This window comes from Pelodiscus sinensis, chromosome 20 (genome assembly GCF_049634645.1).
Source record: "Pelodiscus sinensis isolate JC-2024 chromosome 20, ASM4963464v1, whole genome shotgun sequence".
Taxonomy (NCBI): Eukaryota; Metazoa; Chordata; order Testudines; family Trionychidae; genus Pelodiscus; species Pelodiscus sinensis.
The window spans coordinates 10,853,064-10,872,746 of NC_134730.1; the positions used below are offsets into that span (position 1 = coordinate 10,853,064).

Consider the following 19,683-nt stretch of genomic DNA (forward strand, 5'->3'; position numbering starts at 1 on the left):
TACAAGTCCCCCCTGCACCCAGTTCACCAAGCCTAGAAAGTCTTGACTCCAGCCATAGCAGCATATGCTTTTAGCTCTGGCAGTCCCCAAAGCAATCCATGGTCACATCTGTGTCCAATGTAAGTGCCATTAAAGAAGCTGTCAGCTGCTGACTATCCCAGGCCCTCATCTGCATCCCTCTTCCCCAGTACCAAGAGATGGAGTTCTCATTAGGACACTGTTCATCATGAAGCCTTTCTTCAAGCCAGCTGACATGCCAAAAATTGCTGAACTGCTAATGCGGGACACAGTCTGAGATTGGACCTGTTCTTAGCAGGGGGTGGGACTCGATGATCTCCTGAGATCTCTTCCAGCCCTAGGATTCTATGTACAAATGTCACCAAGGTACAGATAGTGGACGGGACAAATCGTGGTGAACTCAAGTTGTTCAGGAAGAGAGACGTCAGCGTTTGCTGTTACACAGCGGTTACGTAATAGAACAAATAGACTTCTAATCAAAGGGCAATGCAAAAGTGGGATGATGTGAATGTTGGGGTAGAGTGAGAACAGGGAGGGGGCAGATGGATTAAATATTGCCTTGTACTATGATAGAGGTGTCCATCGGTCTTGTTACATATATGGTCTCTGGCAAAGCAACTCACGGAAGACTCTGACGAGGCCATGGAAAAGCACTTCTGCTAAGCAATCTTTCAGAGTCAAGAAACAAACAGTTTGGGGTGAAGCCAGCTCTTCCCCCACAAATAAATCACTTGAGGCACCAGCCCCCTCTTAATCTGTTCTGCCTTTGACCTTTTCCATGGGTGACTAAACTAAGCCAGTGGCTGGTCTCTTGGGACAGAACAAACCCTGCCTCTGAAAGGTGAGCTATGAAGCCCAGTGAGCAATCATCCATCAGCCAAAAGAAACTCTCTTGAGCCCAAGAATAGAGCAGCAGGAGAAGGCTGTTATTAGCCATGTGTCTGTAACTTATTAAATGTTTTTCTTTGCCATGAAAGGTTTGGGTCAGGAAGATAAATACAGAGATAAATAATGGAGCTGTTTATGCAATCGATGGTTGTGACTTATGCTTGAGGCATGGCTAGACTAAGTATAATTATTAATAAGAAACATTAGACAATTTATGGTCCTCAGCATGGGACTCGCTGGATCTGGTTATAATAAGGTTTAATGGGAAAAAGAAAAGATTTCAGACAGTTGAGGGCTTCTCAGGGCAGGGATCAAAACTACAGGGACTGGAAAAGGAGCTTGTTGTAAACAGAGCCCCTATTCCCAGGATGTTTAGATCAGTGATGGCTTCAGCCCCAAACTTACAGATAAACACCCTAGACTCTGGAATTTCAGATCCAAGTCAGGGTTTCAACTTGGGACATTTCTAGAGCCTGAACCTGAATTTACTTATTCAAGGCATGATCCAAAGCTTATAAGGTCAGTGGAAGGGCTTCCATTAATATCAGATAACACCTTCAATCTCCCATTGATGGTTATTGGAGTATTGCTTTAATGAAGACTTCAGGCTGGAGCTCCTGAAAAAAATCCGCTAATCCATTACAGTTATTCCTGGTTAGTCTGAATCCATGTAACAGACCAGGGCCAAGTGAACAGTTTGGGCTCCAAAGCCTAACATGGCTATAATTATTAATGATTTGCGCATCTAGCATTTACAACTGTGCCATATTCATTTAAAAGGAAATCCAGTCCTGGAAGGTATGAATAACCCACATATTGGATCAGAGTGAGGCAGACTCGAGGGCTCGAGACATGCTGAAAGGTCATTGCCACTGGATGCAGTAACAAAGGAACAAAGTGTTTTGGATCCTACAGATGAGAATGGATGAAGAGTAGAGCAGGCTGGAAGCTTTCCTACAAAACATTTTGTCAAGTGAAAATGTCAATTTATCAAAACTGCAAGAAAAGGGTCAGCCTCCCCAAATCTCCTGATAGGAATTAAAAATGTGGATAAAAAGTTCAGAAATTGTAAAAAAAAAAAAATCTTTGTTCGATATTTTCAAATCAAAAGGCTTGGCTTTTTTAATCGGAAATTATTTTTATTCCCAAATGTAAATAATTTACACTAAAAGCTTATAAAAGGGCAAAATCAAAACAGTTTGAAATTATCTAATGGGGCATTTCAGTTGACACAGTCTACATTTTTTACAGGTTATTTCTTCATAAAGATTTTCAAGGTTTGTGTCTTGTTCGGGGACAGGAAAAAAAATTCAAAATGTCAAGTTCTTGTGGGCAACCATTTCCCCCCCCCCCCCCATTCTAATGCAGAATGCGTTCTTCGGGGGGCTCTGTATGGTTAATCGCTTAATCGCTCTCCACCGACTAGGCACAGGGGCTATTATAAAGCCATTCACAGAGCCCTTAACTCCACAAGCACAGAGCATGAATCAGATTCAGCCCTTACAACAGGGCTAAAATTGGTGAACTGTGTTCAAAGGTGGAAGGGGGCACCAAGTATTGCAGTGTATGGCTGGTTAGCTTCTCCTGCAGCACATCCTCCTGCACTCACCATGGCATCTGTGGACTTAAGTCCTAGCACATGCCACGGAAGAGAAAAACCCGAATCTCCAGCAGGCATAGCTTTGTCCTCGGCAGAGCTAGAGTCTTAATCAGGTCACTCAATGAACAAAAGGAAAGCAGCTCCCCACTCCCCACCAACTGCTATACCACCTGTCTGATGCCCAAGCCACGCAGAGTCTCACCTGTAGCACCTCTGAAAAGAGACAGGACTCAGCTGTAATGAATATAAAGGTAGCTTTTTATTGAGGCAGCAGGACCCAGACAGACCTGGGGTTTGCTCTAGTCTCCAGCTCCCATGCTGATAACTGCAGCCCATGCTTCCTACTGCAGTGATATCCAGACTGAGGCTCGCCAGCTGAAAGTGGCTCTTTGCCACACACAATATTAAAACACTATGTGATTTAATTGTTAACCAGTCTTAGCTATTAATCCATCAGGATGCTTTTACTATGATATTAACCAACGGTAGTTGATAAAATAATAATACGTGGTCAGTCATTTGGCTGTATAAATAATATAACACTAAATATTTCCCCCATCACACCATTTAAATGCAATCAGACTGCACTACTGTAAATGAAATAAGGAATTCACATGACCGTGGCTCTTGTGGGTAATGTTGATTTTTAATTTGGCTGCAGAACCACAGAGGTCTGAGTATCACTGGCCCTAATATCACACCACCGTGTTGGGACTAAACATTCCTGGACTAACCAGCTGGCTACGCTACTGGATGCCGTCAGATTTACATAGGAGCTTTCCGAGGGGCACTGAGATGCTGCAGAAGAATGGCGATTCAGTAGGCGGCACGTTTCTAGCTGAGCCAGTCCTGAGCCCATGTTGGGGAGCTAATGGAGGTGCCTGTTCTTAGAGGAGATGTCAAGCTGCCATCCTGATTGTCTGTGGTGCTTAAAAATCCCCCGGCTCTTTTTGGCAGAGTAGAGCATCAGCTCAGGTGTCCTAGTCAAGAGAAGGGATTTTACATCCATGAAGTTCAACCGGTTATGGAATTCTTCATTTGCCTCTTAACGATGTCTGGTGTAGGGCTGCTGCCGTGTTCCATCCCAGCAGAGGCCCCGTTTCAATGATCTCTCTGGATGGTCTGCAAAGCACTTTGAAATACGTTGTAACTAAAGGTGCGAATGGTGGTACACAGCCTATGAAACAGACCAGAGTGGTAAGTACAGATATATATATTAGGGAGGAGAATCACTGCTCCACTCACATGATGTAAAAGTCCCCATGATCCCCCATGTAGTTAGCACAGATAGTCTCATCAGTGGCAGACAATCCCCTCAGCAATCTGGTTGACACCCATGCTGCTAAAAATCCATCTCCCTGATCCAGCTTCCATTGCAGGACACCGGTGTTCATACTCTCTCCTGCTAGGAAGACTAAATACATGTCCCGAGATTTTGATCTTGATCCATGTGTGCTTATGTTATATGGGGTGTTTGGACCTTGAGTGCTGGCTTGGCCCCACTTTGGACATATAGGCAATGATCTTCAAAATGCTAGCTGGCTGTCATTCTGTGGAAAAGGGCCTTATGTGGCTAGAACTTAGGAATAAGCATGGGACCCAAGTAACCATCCTGTGTGCTAGTCGCATGTCTCAGACCACAGGATACTCTGGAAATAGCCACTTTCTTTTTAATACTATGTAACGTGTATTGTTATGGCACTTGAAAGCTCTGGTTAGGATCAGGGCCCCATTGTGCTTACCTCTATACTTAGCTACATGAAGCCATATTTTAAATTAATTGAGATTGCCTAGTTCCTAGAACTGGAAGGGACCTTGAAAGGTCATTGAGTCAAGTTGAGTTCACTCCCCTGCTTTCACAGCAGGACTGAGTACTATCCCTGACAAGTTTTTGCCCCAAATGGCCTCCATAAGGATTGAATTTACAACCCTGGGTTTAGTAAGCCAATGCTCAAACCACTGAGCTATCCTTCCCCCCTCTGACCTTAGTGATCTTACATCTTAATAACACAGTGATGAATGCAATACAGTCAACTACAGAGAATGGCAGTATACATTGAAACCTGTATGTTTGTATTATGATAAATAAAATGCCAGCTCTTCCCAGGTGTGGCTCAGCCTAGCTAGCCTAATTGGTGAGTTAATCCTGGTGGAGGAGGGATTTGAAGGAAGAGGGTGGGAGCACTGGCATTTTAGATTGGTTCAGGACGGGCAGTGGGAAGATGTTTGGGTAAGAAGCTGAAGGCTGCAGCTGCCATCAGGAAGGGTGATGAGTGTACAGAGATGGAGGGGCAGAGCTGTGAGAGACCTTGAAGGTGGGGGAAAGATGCTTCTCAGTGGAGAACCTGACTTGGGTCTAAGGATGCTGGAAGTTGGAGTGAAGCAGCATCCCCTGGCTTAAAGCACTAATAGCAATCCATGAATTCTATCATATAAATGGTTTGGTTCAATGACTTTCAGGGCCCCCGCTGTAAAAACGGTGCCACCCAGTGACCCTATCTGAGCAGTGCTACAACTGAGCAGCAGTGACGAGACTCTTAACAGGCATCGCTTTAGGTTCATAGGGTTTTCCCAGGCACAAGTGCAGCTAAATGCAGCCTAGAATCAGGGAACATGAGTTCCCTGGAATGTGCACTGAGATTATTGGTGAAAGTTGCTCAGAAATTTTGCGTCTCTACCATGCGGGGTAACAGGTGTGTGTAGCAGTTAGGACAGGTGTGCAAAGCAACCTATGGGCATTTAAACATTCAGCGAGTGGGGAGTATAATGAGCCAGAATCTGCTCTGCTTTTCACACAAGGAACTTCACTGGTTTCAGTGGCGTCACTCCAAAGAACCTGGCTTTAGAGTTCCAAGAGCAAGTGCAACCGCTCGGTTGGGTCTGATGAACCTGCAGACCCAACATGATGTCAAAGGGAGTTGGTCAAATTCTTGTTTGTAATACTAGTGCAACACAAAGTGAAATCTCCCCTTCTGTACCCCTGGCCAGGTTCCAACTGTACCGGCCCATTTCTGCTTGCAGGAGATGAGCCCTCTGTGTTTCAACTCGTTAGTCCTTCCACACAGGTCAGTCCCTCTGTGACAGCTTCTCCACTCACGTCTTGCATAGGTAGTTACACCAGTCAGGCCGGCTGCCATTTTTACACACTTTGCACGGGTCCAAGTGGTGACACCAGGTGCATGACTGTGTTGTTTCCATAGCAACAAACTCCTGTCGTAAATGCAAAAGGTGATGTGACGGAAGGAGAACCTGTGTGGGAGAATGACTTTCTTAAGCACCTAAGAGTCCTGATAACAGCCAAGTAAACCAAATAATCGTGGGCAAGTCTATTTCTTTTGGTCCAGACAAAGTTGTTCTACTTGTTTCTCATCAAGTTTGCTTCAGCACAAGTCCACTGCTCTGGCTACAAGGCCACTTGGGTTGTGCCTGCCCCCATTCCACACTGCTCCTATCCTGTAAGGGCTCGTCTACACAGCAGGGCTAAACTCGAAATAAGCTGCGCAACCTGAGCTACACTAATCACATAGCTTAAGTCGAGATGGCTTATTTCGACTTTTGGCGCTGTCTACACAGCAGTTATTTCGAGAGATGGCACTCCCCCCCCCCCCCAACTTCCCTTACTCCTCGTATGATGAGGGTTACAGGAGTCCGAGTAAGAAGACCTCTCTCTCGACATTATGTCGAAACAACTGCTTGTGTGTAGACATGGACTATGTGTAGATATAGCCTAAGACGGTAATGAGAAGCATGGCCCTAGAACTGAGCCTCTTTCCTGCGCCTCTTATGAACAAACCCATCCCCCCACACCCTTTCTGTGCAACACCAGAAGGGCCATTCAGCAAGCCACTCCCCTTTCTTGGCCATTATAATGGAATGACTTTTCCCAACATGGCAATGAGCTTGCCTGTCAGCCGTGTGCACAGAAGCAGGATCTCTGCTTTGGACGTGCAGGGCAAGCCAGAGAGAATGTTCTATGGCCCAGGAGGGGAGAGAAGTGTGGAATGGCTCCTGCACGTTGTTCTCCTGCAGCCAAGTGGCTCTGCAGCACTCTCCAAGATGCAATATTCTTCCTCAAAGAAAACCTCCAATCTAACCTCCGTCAGTAACCCCCCATGCACTGACTGGCCATTATAACGAAGCAGGGGGTGGGGTGGGGTTGCAGCACACTGGCATACCTAGGCATTGGTTTGGGAAAAATAGGTTTTGATCACTGGAACTAGGAGGGCAACGAAACCACATTCCACACAGACATCTTAATCATTCACTTGGCTGAGAGGCTAGAAAGCAGCAGCATTTTAAAAGCTGAGATTCCCGCGAGCAGTCTATTAAAGCCAAAGTTCAGTCCTGTCCAGGTCCATGTGAAACTGCCCCGGAGTCAGATTATTTTTCAAAGCCAACAGGAAAAGTTCCACTAGGTGACATTGAAGGTGATGAAGGAGCTGGCTACTTTCTGCTGGCGCCCTAGCTGCTCCGTCTCCCCCCACGGCTGGCCTGGGACCTGGCAGCTGGTGAAGATCCTGGCGGGTGGGGGCTCACTGATGTGTGTCACTTCAGTCAGATCCGCCTCCAGGGTGCTGACTGTGTTGGTCACCTGTGCCACATGAACTTTATTGGCCACCTTCTTGTGCAAGAGGCAGTTGAAGATCTTCTTGAAGCCCTTGCGGAAATGCTTGGAGACCAGGGCATAAACGATGGGGTTGACACAGGAGTTGGCGTATGAGATCAGGTGCGAGAGGATCCTAAGCACATAGGTGGCGTGGTTGAGAGGGAAATAGCCGAACCAGACACATAGGATGATCAGGTGATGGGGCAGCCAGCAGAGGCAGAAGAGGACAGCTACAATGATGATCATCCTCGTGACCTTGCGCTTGGCCTTCTTGGATTCGGACATGTCTTCAATGGGATCCACGGATGTCCAGAGGTAACGGATAGTCCTCATGTAGGTGAGGCTAAGGATCAGCACTGGGATGACATAGCTGAAGATGAAAGTGCAGATGTCCATGATCTTGCGTTGGGAGATCTTCCAGATGGGATGGCAGACGGTCAGGTTGGCCATCTGGAACTCCTGGTAGTAACTGAGGTACGGGCCAGAGAAAATAAAGGAAAGACCCCAGATGAGGCAAATGGCTGTGAGAGCATTCCTGGGGGTTCTGAGTTCTCTAGAATGCAAAGGGTATCGAATGGCCAAATACCTGCAAGAGAGAAAACAGAACAAGACTACAGTTCTATTTAAAACAGAGAAAACTTTGTAAGGCCCACTCAGCTGTGTGCAGAGAAAGAGTTAAAATGAAAAACCTTTGCACTTCTAATATAATTTCTCATGCAACTAATTGCCACATTTCCAAGGGCTTCTCTGCAAAGAACCCTAGTGCACAGGTGTGAAGCTAGAATGTGACTCTACAGCACACTAGCCAGCCATGTGCTAACTGGCAAGACAGATCCTGCTATCATGCACTAAAAGTTCCCCAGCGTGCTTTGACATAGTCAAACTTTTAGTGCATGGTAACTGGTATCAGACAATACATGCATCCCTAGCTAGGATGCTGGATGGAGAGATTTCAATTTTGGAAATGCCATCTACAAAATCCAAAGGGCCTTGAATTTGAATGTCTGGTTTTGCCTCTCTCTGTATATGACAATGACATAAAAAATCAAACTCGAAGGGTTGTGCTTTCAATGCCTCCTCGTGGAACGAGGTGTACCGGTAGTTCGAATTAGAGAGCCTAACTCGTGTAGCCGCGGGCACGGAGTCTGAACTAATGGGGATTTGAAAATGGCAGCGCCCAGCAAGATGCAAATGAAGCCCGGGATATTTAAATCCTGGGCTTCATTTGCAACTTCGAATGCCTACGTTAGCCACCCTAGTTTGAACTAGGGTGGCAGTGTAGACATACCCTGAGAGTTTTTGCCAGGGACTTTACTAGCACAGGACCTTCATCTGGTCAAGATGCAGGGTTCCTATTTCTCCTTAGCAGGGCATGGTGTGGCCCCTTGGCCACCTCCCATACTCCACCTGGGCCCAATCTACAGAGGCTGTGATTTTGCAGCAGCTCCTAGCTCTCATGGGGTATGTCTACACTACCCCGCTAGTTCGAACTAGCGGGGTAATGTATGCATACCGCACTTGCTAATGAAGCCCGGGATTTGAATTTCCCGGGCTTCATTAGCATAAGCGGGGAGCCGCCATTTTTAAATCCCCGCTGCTTCGAACCCCGTGTAGCGCGGCTACACGGGGCTCGAACTAGGTAGTTCGGACTAGGGTGCCTATTCCGAACTACCGGTACACCTCGTTTCACGAGGAGTACCGGTAGTTCGGAATAGGACCCTAGTCCGAACTACCTAGTTCGAGCCCCGTGTAGCCGCGCTACACGGGGTTCGAAGCAGCGGGGATTTAAAAATGGCGGCTCCCCGCTTATGCTAATGAAGCCCGGGAAATTCAAATCCCGGGCTTCATTAGCAAGTGCGGTATGCATACATTACCCCGCTAGTTCGAACTAGCGGGGTAGTGTAGACATACCCATGCAGAGTCCTTCAGCTCAAACAGTGAGGGCTCATGCTTTCAGCTCTGCAGGGTCCCAGTGCAGTTCCTTGGGCAAGGGATATTGGGTGGTCATTATATGTGACTAATATACCATTTTAAAGGGGGATTACATTATTAATAATTGTAACCATCATTTAGCATAAATGAATAGGCTTGCATTCCAAACCCATCAGAACCCTCCCAGAGAATATTCAGTCTTACCATGGGCACAAAAATGCCAGCTAGGATTAATATGTCTAACTAGAAAACTTACCCAGCATTGCCTGAGTCCAGCCTGGGCAGGGGTGGGTGCACAACCTGGCTGCTGGCTTCTCCCCGAGGATAACTCCTTCCTACCAGACTCCTCCCTTCCCATTTTATGAGAAACGATTGAATTCCAGGAACATCCCAGTGTCCTGGCACAACCAAAGCCTGGTCTTGCTTTAAGTTAGAAGAGGAAGCTGCAGACCAGAATTGATGCTCCTAGTTCTTACCATTCGGGAGGAGTTCTTGATCTAACACTCACAGGCAACCAGACAGACGCACGTTTCTAAAATATATAGATCACTGTTCTGGTGGGTGTGTGTGTGTGTGCAAAGTAGCTATTGCTGTTCAGTCAGCAGTGGGGACCAATCCTGTGAGCACCCTTATCTCCCAGCTAGGTGCTCAAAGGGACGTCAGGATACTGAGTGCATTGCAAGACTGAGATTTTGCTGGTGAGACACATTTGCATACATCTTTACCCTAATCCCAAGCAGCATGAATTTTAAAATGTGCCTCTAATTCACAACAGGCTTTTAAATGTGCTTTGAGCAACCTCCTACACTCACTAGTAAATTCCTCTTGATGGTTATTACTAGGTAAATAGTCTCCAGCTAGCACATGAGAAAAATGCTAGGTTTCTATTCAGAGACATCACAGTTCCAACCCCTCAGCCCTTATTCCCCAGGCCAGTGGGACTGTCTGTTGTCAGGGTTTTTGTTCTGATTGCAGGATCAAGCCCAAATCCTACAGGCGTGGGATTTCCTGCAATTCTCCAGCCTTTGGGTTCTCACTGGAAACCGAGTTGTATTCTCTGGGATCTAACATTTCCTTTATGGAGGAGGGGGAGGGGGAAAGAATCATGAAATGTAAATGTTCACAACTCTGGTTTTCAAGCCTCCCGGGTACAGACGGATGCCCACTGAAACCAATGGATAGAATCCACCACACCCAGAAACGTGTAAACTATCCTCTATCTGCTTTTTTTTTATGGTTGCAGAATTCAGCTGATGCAGTGAAGGCCATTTCAAGTACTAAGTGCTCAAAGTGTATGTCTATACTACACGCACTAGAGCAGCACACGGACATCCATGCCACTATAATGCAGGCACTTGTTACAGTGACAAGAGGGTTTTTCCATCACTGTAGTAAATCCATCTGCTTGAGAGGCAGCAGCTGGGTCAATAGAAGAATTCTTCCATTGAGCTAGCGGTGTGTATACCAGGGCTTAGGCCGGCTAGCCTATGACTCTCAAGGGTGTGAACTTTCCACATCTCTGAGCAACAAATCTAGGCCAAGCTACATTTTAGGTGCAAATCAGACTTGTGTGTGTCATCTAGAAAGTTAATTCCCCAGGCTGAATCATAATAATTATGCTTTTGTGGTAAGATGAGAGCACTAGAAATGGCAAGGAAATGATTAATTTTGGGGCTTGCAAAATTTTGTTAGAAAATTGCCATTTCACCCCTGACATTTTGGGCCTGATTCTGCAAAGAGGCTGAGTGCCTCTCTTGTGAGGTTCTGGACACTATCCACTCCCAAAGGATTGGCTTGGGTCCCTTCTCATGGATGGGGGTCCCTCATTTAGTACATTGACTCTAACTCGTGTCAATAGCAAGACTGGAACTGAAATAAATCGAGTGGCAGTTTTTGACAAGGGAGAGGGACCTCCGAATATGGAAAGAAAGGCTGCATCTTTGAAACTTTGATCCATTTTTACTACTCCAAGGGACTTTTGGGGGGAGGGATAGCTCAGTGGTTTGCGTGTTGGCTTGCTTAAACCCAGCATTATGAGATCAATACTTGAGGGGGCCATTTAGGGATCTGGGGCAAATCTGTCAAGGAATGGTACTTGGTCCTGCTGTGAGGGTGTATTCAATGACCTAGCACAGTCCCTTCCAGTTCTATGGTATATCTCATTTTTGGACTCCTTGGTTCTGGACTGACTTTATTATTGTGGCAGAAGCCTGGCAGCAAAATACTGTGGAAGATAGGCACATTGGAAATGTCAGTGAAAGACTAAATTAGTAAGAGATAGCAAACAAGAGGCACAGGATGTTAGTTTCCTTCAGTCTCATTCACAGCTCCCATGGCTTTACCCTCTGAAAACTGTTATCAGAAACAACAGGAACAGGGTGCTAAATTTGCAGATTCAGACTAACACGGCTACCCCTCTGATACTTAACAGGAACAGGGTGCTCACACATAGGGAGAATTTAAATGATAGGTTAATAATCTCCTGATGATACATCAAACTCCTGTGGTCTCAGTTCCCTTTCGCATATTTCACAATAATCTTCACTCAGGTGTAACTCCACCTTCATCAATAGTTACTCCTGATTTTACATTGGTGGAAGAAGAGAATCAGGGTTTAATTACACGCAGGTTTGGAAGGACTAGCTTTTATCACTAACAAAATATGTAGAAGATATCATGAGTTTTTGTGGGCACAGACCACTTCTTCAGATGATTGGAGTGTTGGATGTCCAGAACCATCCAACACTCTGGCCATCTGAAGAAGTGAGCTGTGCCCACGAAAGCGCGCGATACCCTCTACATATTTTGTTAGTCTTTAAAGTGCTACCAGATTATTTGTTGTTTTTTAGTTTTTCCTGTTACAAACTAACTCTGCTACCCCCTGAAGCTTTTATCAGTAAATGTTGGCAAACATTGATTTTAAACCAGTGGGCATACACTAATTGATGAAAAAATACTTCTATAGATAATAATCAAACTATATAGATGTGCAAAGTAAGAGAAGTGCAGCTTAAGAACATATTAGGGTTTGACTCAAGGATATTTATATTGTGTATTTGACATGTAATGTGAAAACTTGGGTTTTGGCTACAAAGTGTATTTTTTAATAGGTCATTAAATAATTCTTTCTCCCTATAGGTGCTGGAATTGGGGATGCTGCCACATCCCCTGGCTTGAAGTGGTTTCTGTCATATCCAGGATTTATAGGTTGGTTCAATGGCTCTCAGCACCCCACTGTACAAATTGTTTCTGCACTCCTGTGTCCCCCTGATTTCTCACAACTGTGAAAATTTAAATGGATAACAATAGCAAATATACCTAAAAATAAAAAATGATCTTATCTGTCAAAATTATACAGAAATAAAAATCAAATTATGCCAAGCTGAATTATGGCTCCTTTGGTGACAAATGCCTGCCGCGTGTTCTTAGAAGCAATTATTTATTGCCAAACAAATGAGACTTATAACAAATAAAATACAGCTTTGTGGAAGGTAAAGAAAAAAGACAACTTTCTGTCTCATTTCTGCTCTGTAGAGGACTGCCAAGGGTTTGCTAAAAGGGCTTTTGGCATCTTCCTCATTGGCCCTTACGATCCAAATATCTTGCAGGTTTAAAGTACTCCAAACCCCAAGTACTTTCGGCATGAAATAGAAAATATTCTAATAGAAAAGCTTCAAGAGCCAGTGTTCTCTTTTTCTCTGCAAATTAATTACATCTCGGCCTCTTGAATGCTGAACTCTTGCTGGAGATCAGCAGCAGGCAATCACAATTCCAAATGTCAAAAGCTGCAGGCTGCCTTCATTAGAGACAATTCCAATTTCAAACCTCAAGGCTGGACATGACAGTTTTAACTGAAACCCAGCATTCATTCTATTGTCCGGTGTTCCCACACCACCCTGGAATCATCTCCCGATGTTTTAAAAATTATAATAATAATCTATCATCTATGTTAGAGGGAAATGTTCATATAAGCCTGTAGGAGGGGCTGGTGAGTGGAAACTCTTTTAAAAAAAGATTTGCCTACTTTGACATCTATCAAATGCTATTTACAAAGAGATGTGATTTTTGCAATTCCTCAAATGAGCTAAGATTTTTGCAATTCCTCAAATGCTGCCTCCGTTATGACATCTCTTTCTGAGCCTCTATATGCCATATAGTCTATAGATCATGAGAGTTATAGCTTGTTTCTCTCTTTACTTTTGATAACCTGATCAATTTATCTTCCAAAGCCTTGAGTTCAAATGATCAAGGTCTGATTCTGATCTCAATTCTCACAGTATAAATCTATACTGACTCCAATGACATAACTAGCTTTTCTGCACATGTATGTCAGTGTGCATGAGATCAGAATCTAGCTGCCAGTTTCTTTTTAATCCCTTTCCGTCTTGCTCTATATGTTTCCCAGCAATTTTGTTGTCCTTTAGCAATTCTAGACACTGGAAAATTTCTGATCATTTAGGGATATTCCTTGCAGTTACGTACACAAGTAGCCTGTGGTCAGGTAGGTAAATGCTCATTGGTAGGCATATGGGATACATATTATGACCCTCGGGAGTTTCTCTCCTGTTAGCTTTACACCAGCATTCAGTTGTGATCTGCTCTTAAAAGGCAGCTTTGGCATGTGAATAAATGCCCCCAGGAGACTTAGGAAGTGTAGAGTTCCAAATCTGCCATTTACATTCTTCAGTTTAATTAACACATGCTTCTATTTACCAAGCTACTACTCACTGTACATGGGCAAGCCTGCTCTTTAATCTGCCCTGAGCCCCTTGGGGACAGGGATGTCTCCACTATAGCTTCCTTAAGGGGAGATTTGGTTTGGGATGTGGTTTGACCTGCATGTGTCACCCATTTACCCATCTCTGGCTCTCTCGAAGAAAATCACACTGGTGTGACTTGTTGTCACAGGTATGTCATTACTGCAAAAACAAAAGGCGTGTTCTTAGGTTGAGTTAAAACCCCAGAGAAGATGAAGCAGTTGCCCCTTTCGTGTGGGGGACAAGTCAAGTTAAAGGCTACATCTAAGGAAAAAAGGTGTTGGAGGGCTGTGGAGGGGAGGTTCACAGCATTTTCGCTATCCTGCTCTAAAATCTTGGGCTTCGTCCACACTTGAGGGTTTTTGCGGAAGAAGCCTTTTGTGCAAGAGTTTTTGTGCTAAAACTTCTTGTGCAAAAATGTGTCCAGACCTCAAAGCTATCAGAGCTCCTGTGCTTTTTCCAATAGGGGGTTCTTGAGCAAAAACCCCTCTGGAGCATCCACACCTGCCTTTTTGTGCAAGAGCTGTCGCTCAAAAAGGAGTTAGTTATTCCTCATGAGGAGAGAATAACTCTACCGGCAAAAGGTCTCTGTTCTGTCAATTTTCTTACGAAAAAAGCGTGCTTGAGGTGTGGACAAAACAATTGTGAGCAAAAAGCTTGTAGTGTAGACGTAACCTTAGGGAAATAAGGCACTTATGGCTCACCCCTGCCCCTGGCTAACCTCACCTACTGACCTCACAGGAAAAACCACAGGTGCCTGATCTTTACTAGGATTTTACCACAGGCTGGCTAATGCACCTTAGTTCTTCTGAGGTACAAACCGAATTTGTTGGCAGTGGTGACAAAGCCAGTATTGTTACATGGGTGCAAACCTACAACATAGGCCTGGTCAATACCTAAAATGTAGGTCAATCGTGATATGTCTCTAAGGGGTATAAAAAACTCACACCTCCAAGAGACAGTATTAAACCAACCTAAACCCTGATGCAGACAGCACTGGGTTGATGGAGGAATTCTTCCACTGACCTAGCTGCTGTCTCTCAGAGGGAGAATTAACTAAAGCCACAGAAAAACTCCTGCTGCCGCTGTTGCAAGTCTCTACACTATAGTGATGGGGTTGTGTCACTAGCATTTGTAACAAGTGATGATGAGCTGCTGTAAAGCTGAGTTTACACTGATGGGCTGTGTCTAGACTGACAAGGTTTTCCACAAAAGCAGCTGCTTTTGCTGAAAAACTTGCCAGCTGTCTACACTGGCCGCTTCAATTTCCGCAAGAACACTGACTTCCTACTGTCTGAAATCAGTGCTTCTTGCAGAAATACTATGCTGCTCCCGTTCGGGCAAAAGTCCCTTTTGTGCAAAGCTTTTGCACAAAAGGGCCAGTGTAGACAGCTCAGATTTGTTTTGAGCAAAAAAGCCCCGATCCCAAAAATGGCGATAGGGGCTTTTTTGCAGAAAAGCGCGTCTAGATTGGTACGGATGCTTTTCCGCAAAAAGTGCTTTTGTGGAAAAGCATCCGTGCCAATCTAGACGCTCTTTTCCGCAAATGCTTTTAACGGAAAATTTTTCCGTTAAAAGCATTTGCGGAAAATCATGCCAGTCTAGACGTAGCCATACTGTTTAGTCCTGTAACTAATCTCTAATCTTGTTCCTGAATTAGTTCCTGAAAAGGGATTTTAGGCCATGTCTACACTACAGCTGCTACAGCAGCACTGCGATTGGGTCACCCTGTAGACACCTCCTACATCAAGAGCAGGTGTTTTTCCAGCAATGAGATTACTCCATCCCTCTGAGAGGTGGTAGCTAGGCCAATGGAAGAATTCATCTGCTGCTCTTTCTGTGTACACATAAGGGGTTAGGTCAACTTAGATATAACAGTTGTCAGAGCCCTGCATGACTTAGATAGGTCCCTCTAACTTTTAAGTGTAGACTGGACTGACTGAAATCTGCTGAAATCTTACCCCTTTCCACCTCCTTCCATTTCACTGAGCAACCTCCAGGCCCTTTGGGGATGAGTCAAGAAAAAGCAGGACTGTCTCTCAATGGACCCACTCCAGATTTCCTCTGGGTGCATGAGCAAAGACTCAGGCCCTGCACCTGGATCACAATTTGGTTGGTGACTAAACTCCACCAGCCATGGCTGAGCCCTCCAATGCAAAGTGCTGCTGGTTTCATCTCCTTTGGCCAAGGGAATGGTTTGCAGTCCACTGCCCCATCCCCTAATGAATTCATCCACTCTGAGCTGGCCTTGGGTCCAGTTCAACCACCTCAGGGTGCCTGATGCCTCCTCTTTCTCTCACTGCAGAGCTCAGTCCCATTTCCTCTAAGCTGCCTCTTTCCACCACCTCTGCCAAGAGCTTGCAAGTTGCCTTCTGCAGCTGGGTCTTGGCAGCTCTCAGGGACACACCACCCTGCCAGCAGCTGGAGAGCTTCTGGGGGGGACGACTCCTGCCCCCCCCCCCCCATTGCACCCCTGTGCTGTTACAGTTGGTGCTCCCCAGCACTCCCTGGGAACCTATAAGTGGCAGGGTGGGCTGGCTGGCAAGTACCCAAGGAAAGTTGCTGAGGTATTGGCCAGGGAGGGGGAGAAAGTTGGGCAGCCTTGGCCCCCCTGCTGCCCTGGCCTCTCCCTTCCCTACCTGTCCAGGGAGACGGTGGCCAGGGTGAAGCTGCTGGCGTACATGGTCAGGTAGATGAGGAAGTGCACGGCTTTGCAGAGGAAGGGCCCGAAGACCCAGCCCTCCAGGGTGTAGATGGTGGCTTGGAAGGGCACGCAGCAGACGATGAAGCACAGGTCGGCCACGCCCAGGTTGAGGATGAAGAGGTTGGTGGTGTTATTCACCTGCCCGTTGCGCAGCAGCACGGCCAGCACCAGCGAGTTGCCCACCGTGCCCAGCAGGAAGATGAGCGAGTACACCAGCGGGATGAGCACGGACTCGGGCTGCCAGCCGGCCTCGCCGCCGGACGCGTTGAGCTGGGCCAGCGAGCTGTTCATCCCCGCGGCCAGCCCGGCTCCTCCCCAGACTCAGCTGTTCAGCGAAGGGGGCGCGGGGCAGGGGCGGCGTGGGGATCCTGGCTCGCTGGCATCCTCCGGGCGCTCTCGGCTGGAGCCCAGCCCCTGCCCTTCTCCGCGGAGTCGCGCTTAGTCCGCAGCCGCCCAAGTTGCTCCGGGGTTGTTCTCGCTGGGCTGCTCAGCGGGCTCCAGAGCGTTCCCCAAGCCCGGCTCAGCGCCTCTCTTGCGGGTGGGCATCGCTGCCGGGTCTTTAAAGCGGCGGACGGGGACGGGGCGGGGAGCGAGCAAACTTCTTGGCAGTTTCTCTCTTTCTTTTGGTGCCCTCCCTCCCCGCAGCCCAGCGCTCTGAGAGCTCGGCTTGCGGGGGAATATATAGACCCGCGCCAGGCTCCGGTTTCCCTGGAGACAAATACCCGAAATACAATTAATGGTGTCTATGGAAACCTACAGCTCGCTCCCGGCGCCCTGGGCGGGTGGCTGGTGCCTGCCCCTCAGAGGAAGGGAGGGCGCCAATGTGCCTTCGGGAGGCGCCACGGGCTGTTTTCCTCCGCGGAAAGCTTGTGGGGAACGTTCCTAATGCTCCTCGAACTCCGCTCCGCAACTGCGGAGAGCTGCGCTGCCGCGGGCCGGAGCTCCGCGCAGTGCGGTGCGGAACAGGGTCTGCGGGCAGGAGCCAGCAGCTCGGCCAGCTCTTGGACTGTTGATTTGTGTCTAAGATCCCGCTACCCCCTTTCTCCCGAGCCTGCAAATGTTCTTCTGCCCCCCCCCCCCCCCCGAAAATCGGGGGGAGTTTTGCAGGAGCCCAGGAAAGGCTGCAGGGTCGATTTGAGGGTCACCGACAGTAGATGAGCAGCCTCCGGCCAGCTGGTCATTTGTTTCTGTTATTAGGGTAGCATCGTGCCAGTCACTGAGCGCGCAGAACATGGTCCCTGCAGCAGAACGCTCTAGTGTGGCCCCCGAGGTGCAGAAGAGTTGTTGGCTCTGTCATCCTTTGAGCAATAGGGAACTAATCCTGCAAACCCGTGCGCAGGGGAACAAATCTTTACGCCTCTCCTCGCCACCCGCTGCAAAATTGCTTTTTCCCCCTCTGGAAATAGTTTTCTTCATGTCGTAGAACGCCACCGACTCTTTGAGCATCTTTCACTCCGGTGATTTTCTGCCTCGGCTTGTAATTAGTCCCGGTGTCACTGACACGTTCCACTTCCCGCTTAAGGATGTCAGAGGGCCTTCTGAGCATTAACGTGGGAAACCTCACAGCAGTCCCAAAAGACAGCGGGCAAACTGAGGCAGGGAGCAGTGACGTGATTTGCACAGAGATTGGTGGCAAACCAAAGCAGTAAGAGTGGCTCTGCTGAGTCCAGTCCTGTGCTTTAAACACTAGAGCCTGCATCTGCAATTGCATTCTGAGAACAAACACACTGTAGGGAAACCTACATTGTTTCGGATTATACAGACCAAAGAGGATAGGCATGTTGAATACAATATTGTTATATGCTCAGCTCTATGGACTATGAAAACGATGCTTCACCGAGTTATATTGACAGATTCCAAACTCCCTCAAATGTTTGTACCTCAACCAAACTCCCACACTCCTCTTACTATGGTGATGCTCTGGGTCTATAATTCTAAGTGCTTTAAACTTAGGTTAAACCACAGTGTATGACCAAATGGTGGAATGTGTGTAATCTTTCACTCTGATCACATGGATTCATGGAGCATATGTCCAGAAAGGAGCCATTTTACTGAGGAGAGATACTTGTTATTGCAGATGTGTTCTGTGATTGGTGACATGATAAACTGTTAAGAAATATTTTTAACTCATAAGGAATTTCTTGTTGTCACAACATTTTCTGTCATAATGCCTTGATTAGAAATATCTTTATCAGCCATATGAACTAAGGTATCATAAAGGAATTTCCAATTGTAATTGGGTGGTGGAAGAAGGAATTAATTGCTCTCTCACTTTCTCTGTATACACCTGTGATATGTAAGGTTTTGAGAGTTAGTTAGGAGTGAATCCAGCTGCAGAGGTGCTACTGCAGAACTGATTTGGTAAGGTATAACCTTCCTTCCTCTACTGTGAGGTGTTAAACTTTGACTAATTTTTTATTAATAAATTCTCACTGAGCGTGATCAGCTGGAGTCCTGTTAAGAATCAAAAATCAAAAGAATCTAATTAAAAAACCCTCTGGGTAAAAGGTGGAGAAAGAGCCTTGTGATATGGACCAACCAGAATCCCTGATTCAGAAACAACAGCTGCCACTAGACAATGCAAAACTCACACACTATTAAAAACAAAAGAAAAAATGGTTGGTTAAAGCCCTGGACTGGTACTCAGGAATTCTGCTCCACCACAGGCTTTCTGTGTGACCTTGGGCAAGTCACCCAATCTCTCTGTGCCTCTGTTGCCAATCTGTAAAGTGGGAACAAACCTTCCTTTGTCCATTTTCTCTATTTAGACTTTTCCTTACTATGTGTCTGCACAGTGGAGCCCTATGCTCTGGTCTATTACTGCAGATACTACTACTACCACCACGTGCTACTGTACTATAAATAATAACAATCTCCTTTTCCATTGTGAGACCTGCTCCTAGACACTGAGGCTACGTCTACACTGCAGGCTTCTTGTGCAAGAAGTTTTTTGCAGAAGAGATCGTCCGCAGAAACTTCTTGCACAAGATCACGTCCACGCTACAAAAGCACATCGCAAAAGCAATGCACTTTTGCGCAAGAGAGCGTCCAGACTGCATGGAAGCTCTCTCGAAAGAAAGCTCTGATTGCTAAACACAGAATAACCACCAGAGCACCTGTGCTTTTTTCGATTAGCTCTTTTTGCACAAAACCTTCCTGTTGCCTGTCCGCACACACC

General features: G+C 46.5%; 1 protein-coding gene across 1 annotated transcript; it reads right to left on the bottom strand.

Moving 5' to 3' along the window:
* Positions 1–2,054: 2,054 nt before the first annotated feature.
* GALR2 (galanin receptor 2) lies at positions 2,055–17,166 on the bottom strand. The gene is made up of 2 exons (XM_006136458.4): positions 16,441–17,166; positions 2,055–7,698 (listed from the first exon to the last, which is right to left on the bottom strand). The coding sequence occupies exons 1-2, from the start codon at positions 16,794–16,796 to the stop codon at positions 6,918–6,920; spliced, it is 1,137 nt and encodes a 378-aa protein (XP_006136520.1). The 5' UTR covers positions 16,797–17,166; the 3' UTR covers positions 2,055–6,917.
* Between the last annotated feature and the right edge of the window lie 2,517 nt (positions 17,167–19,683).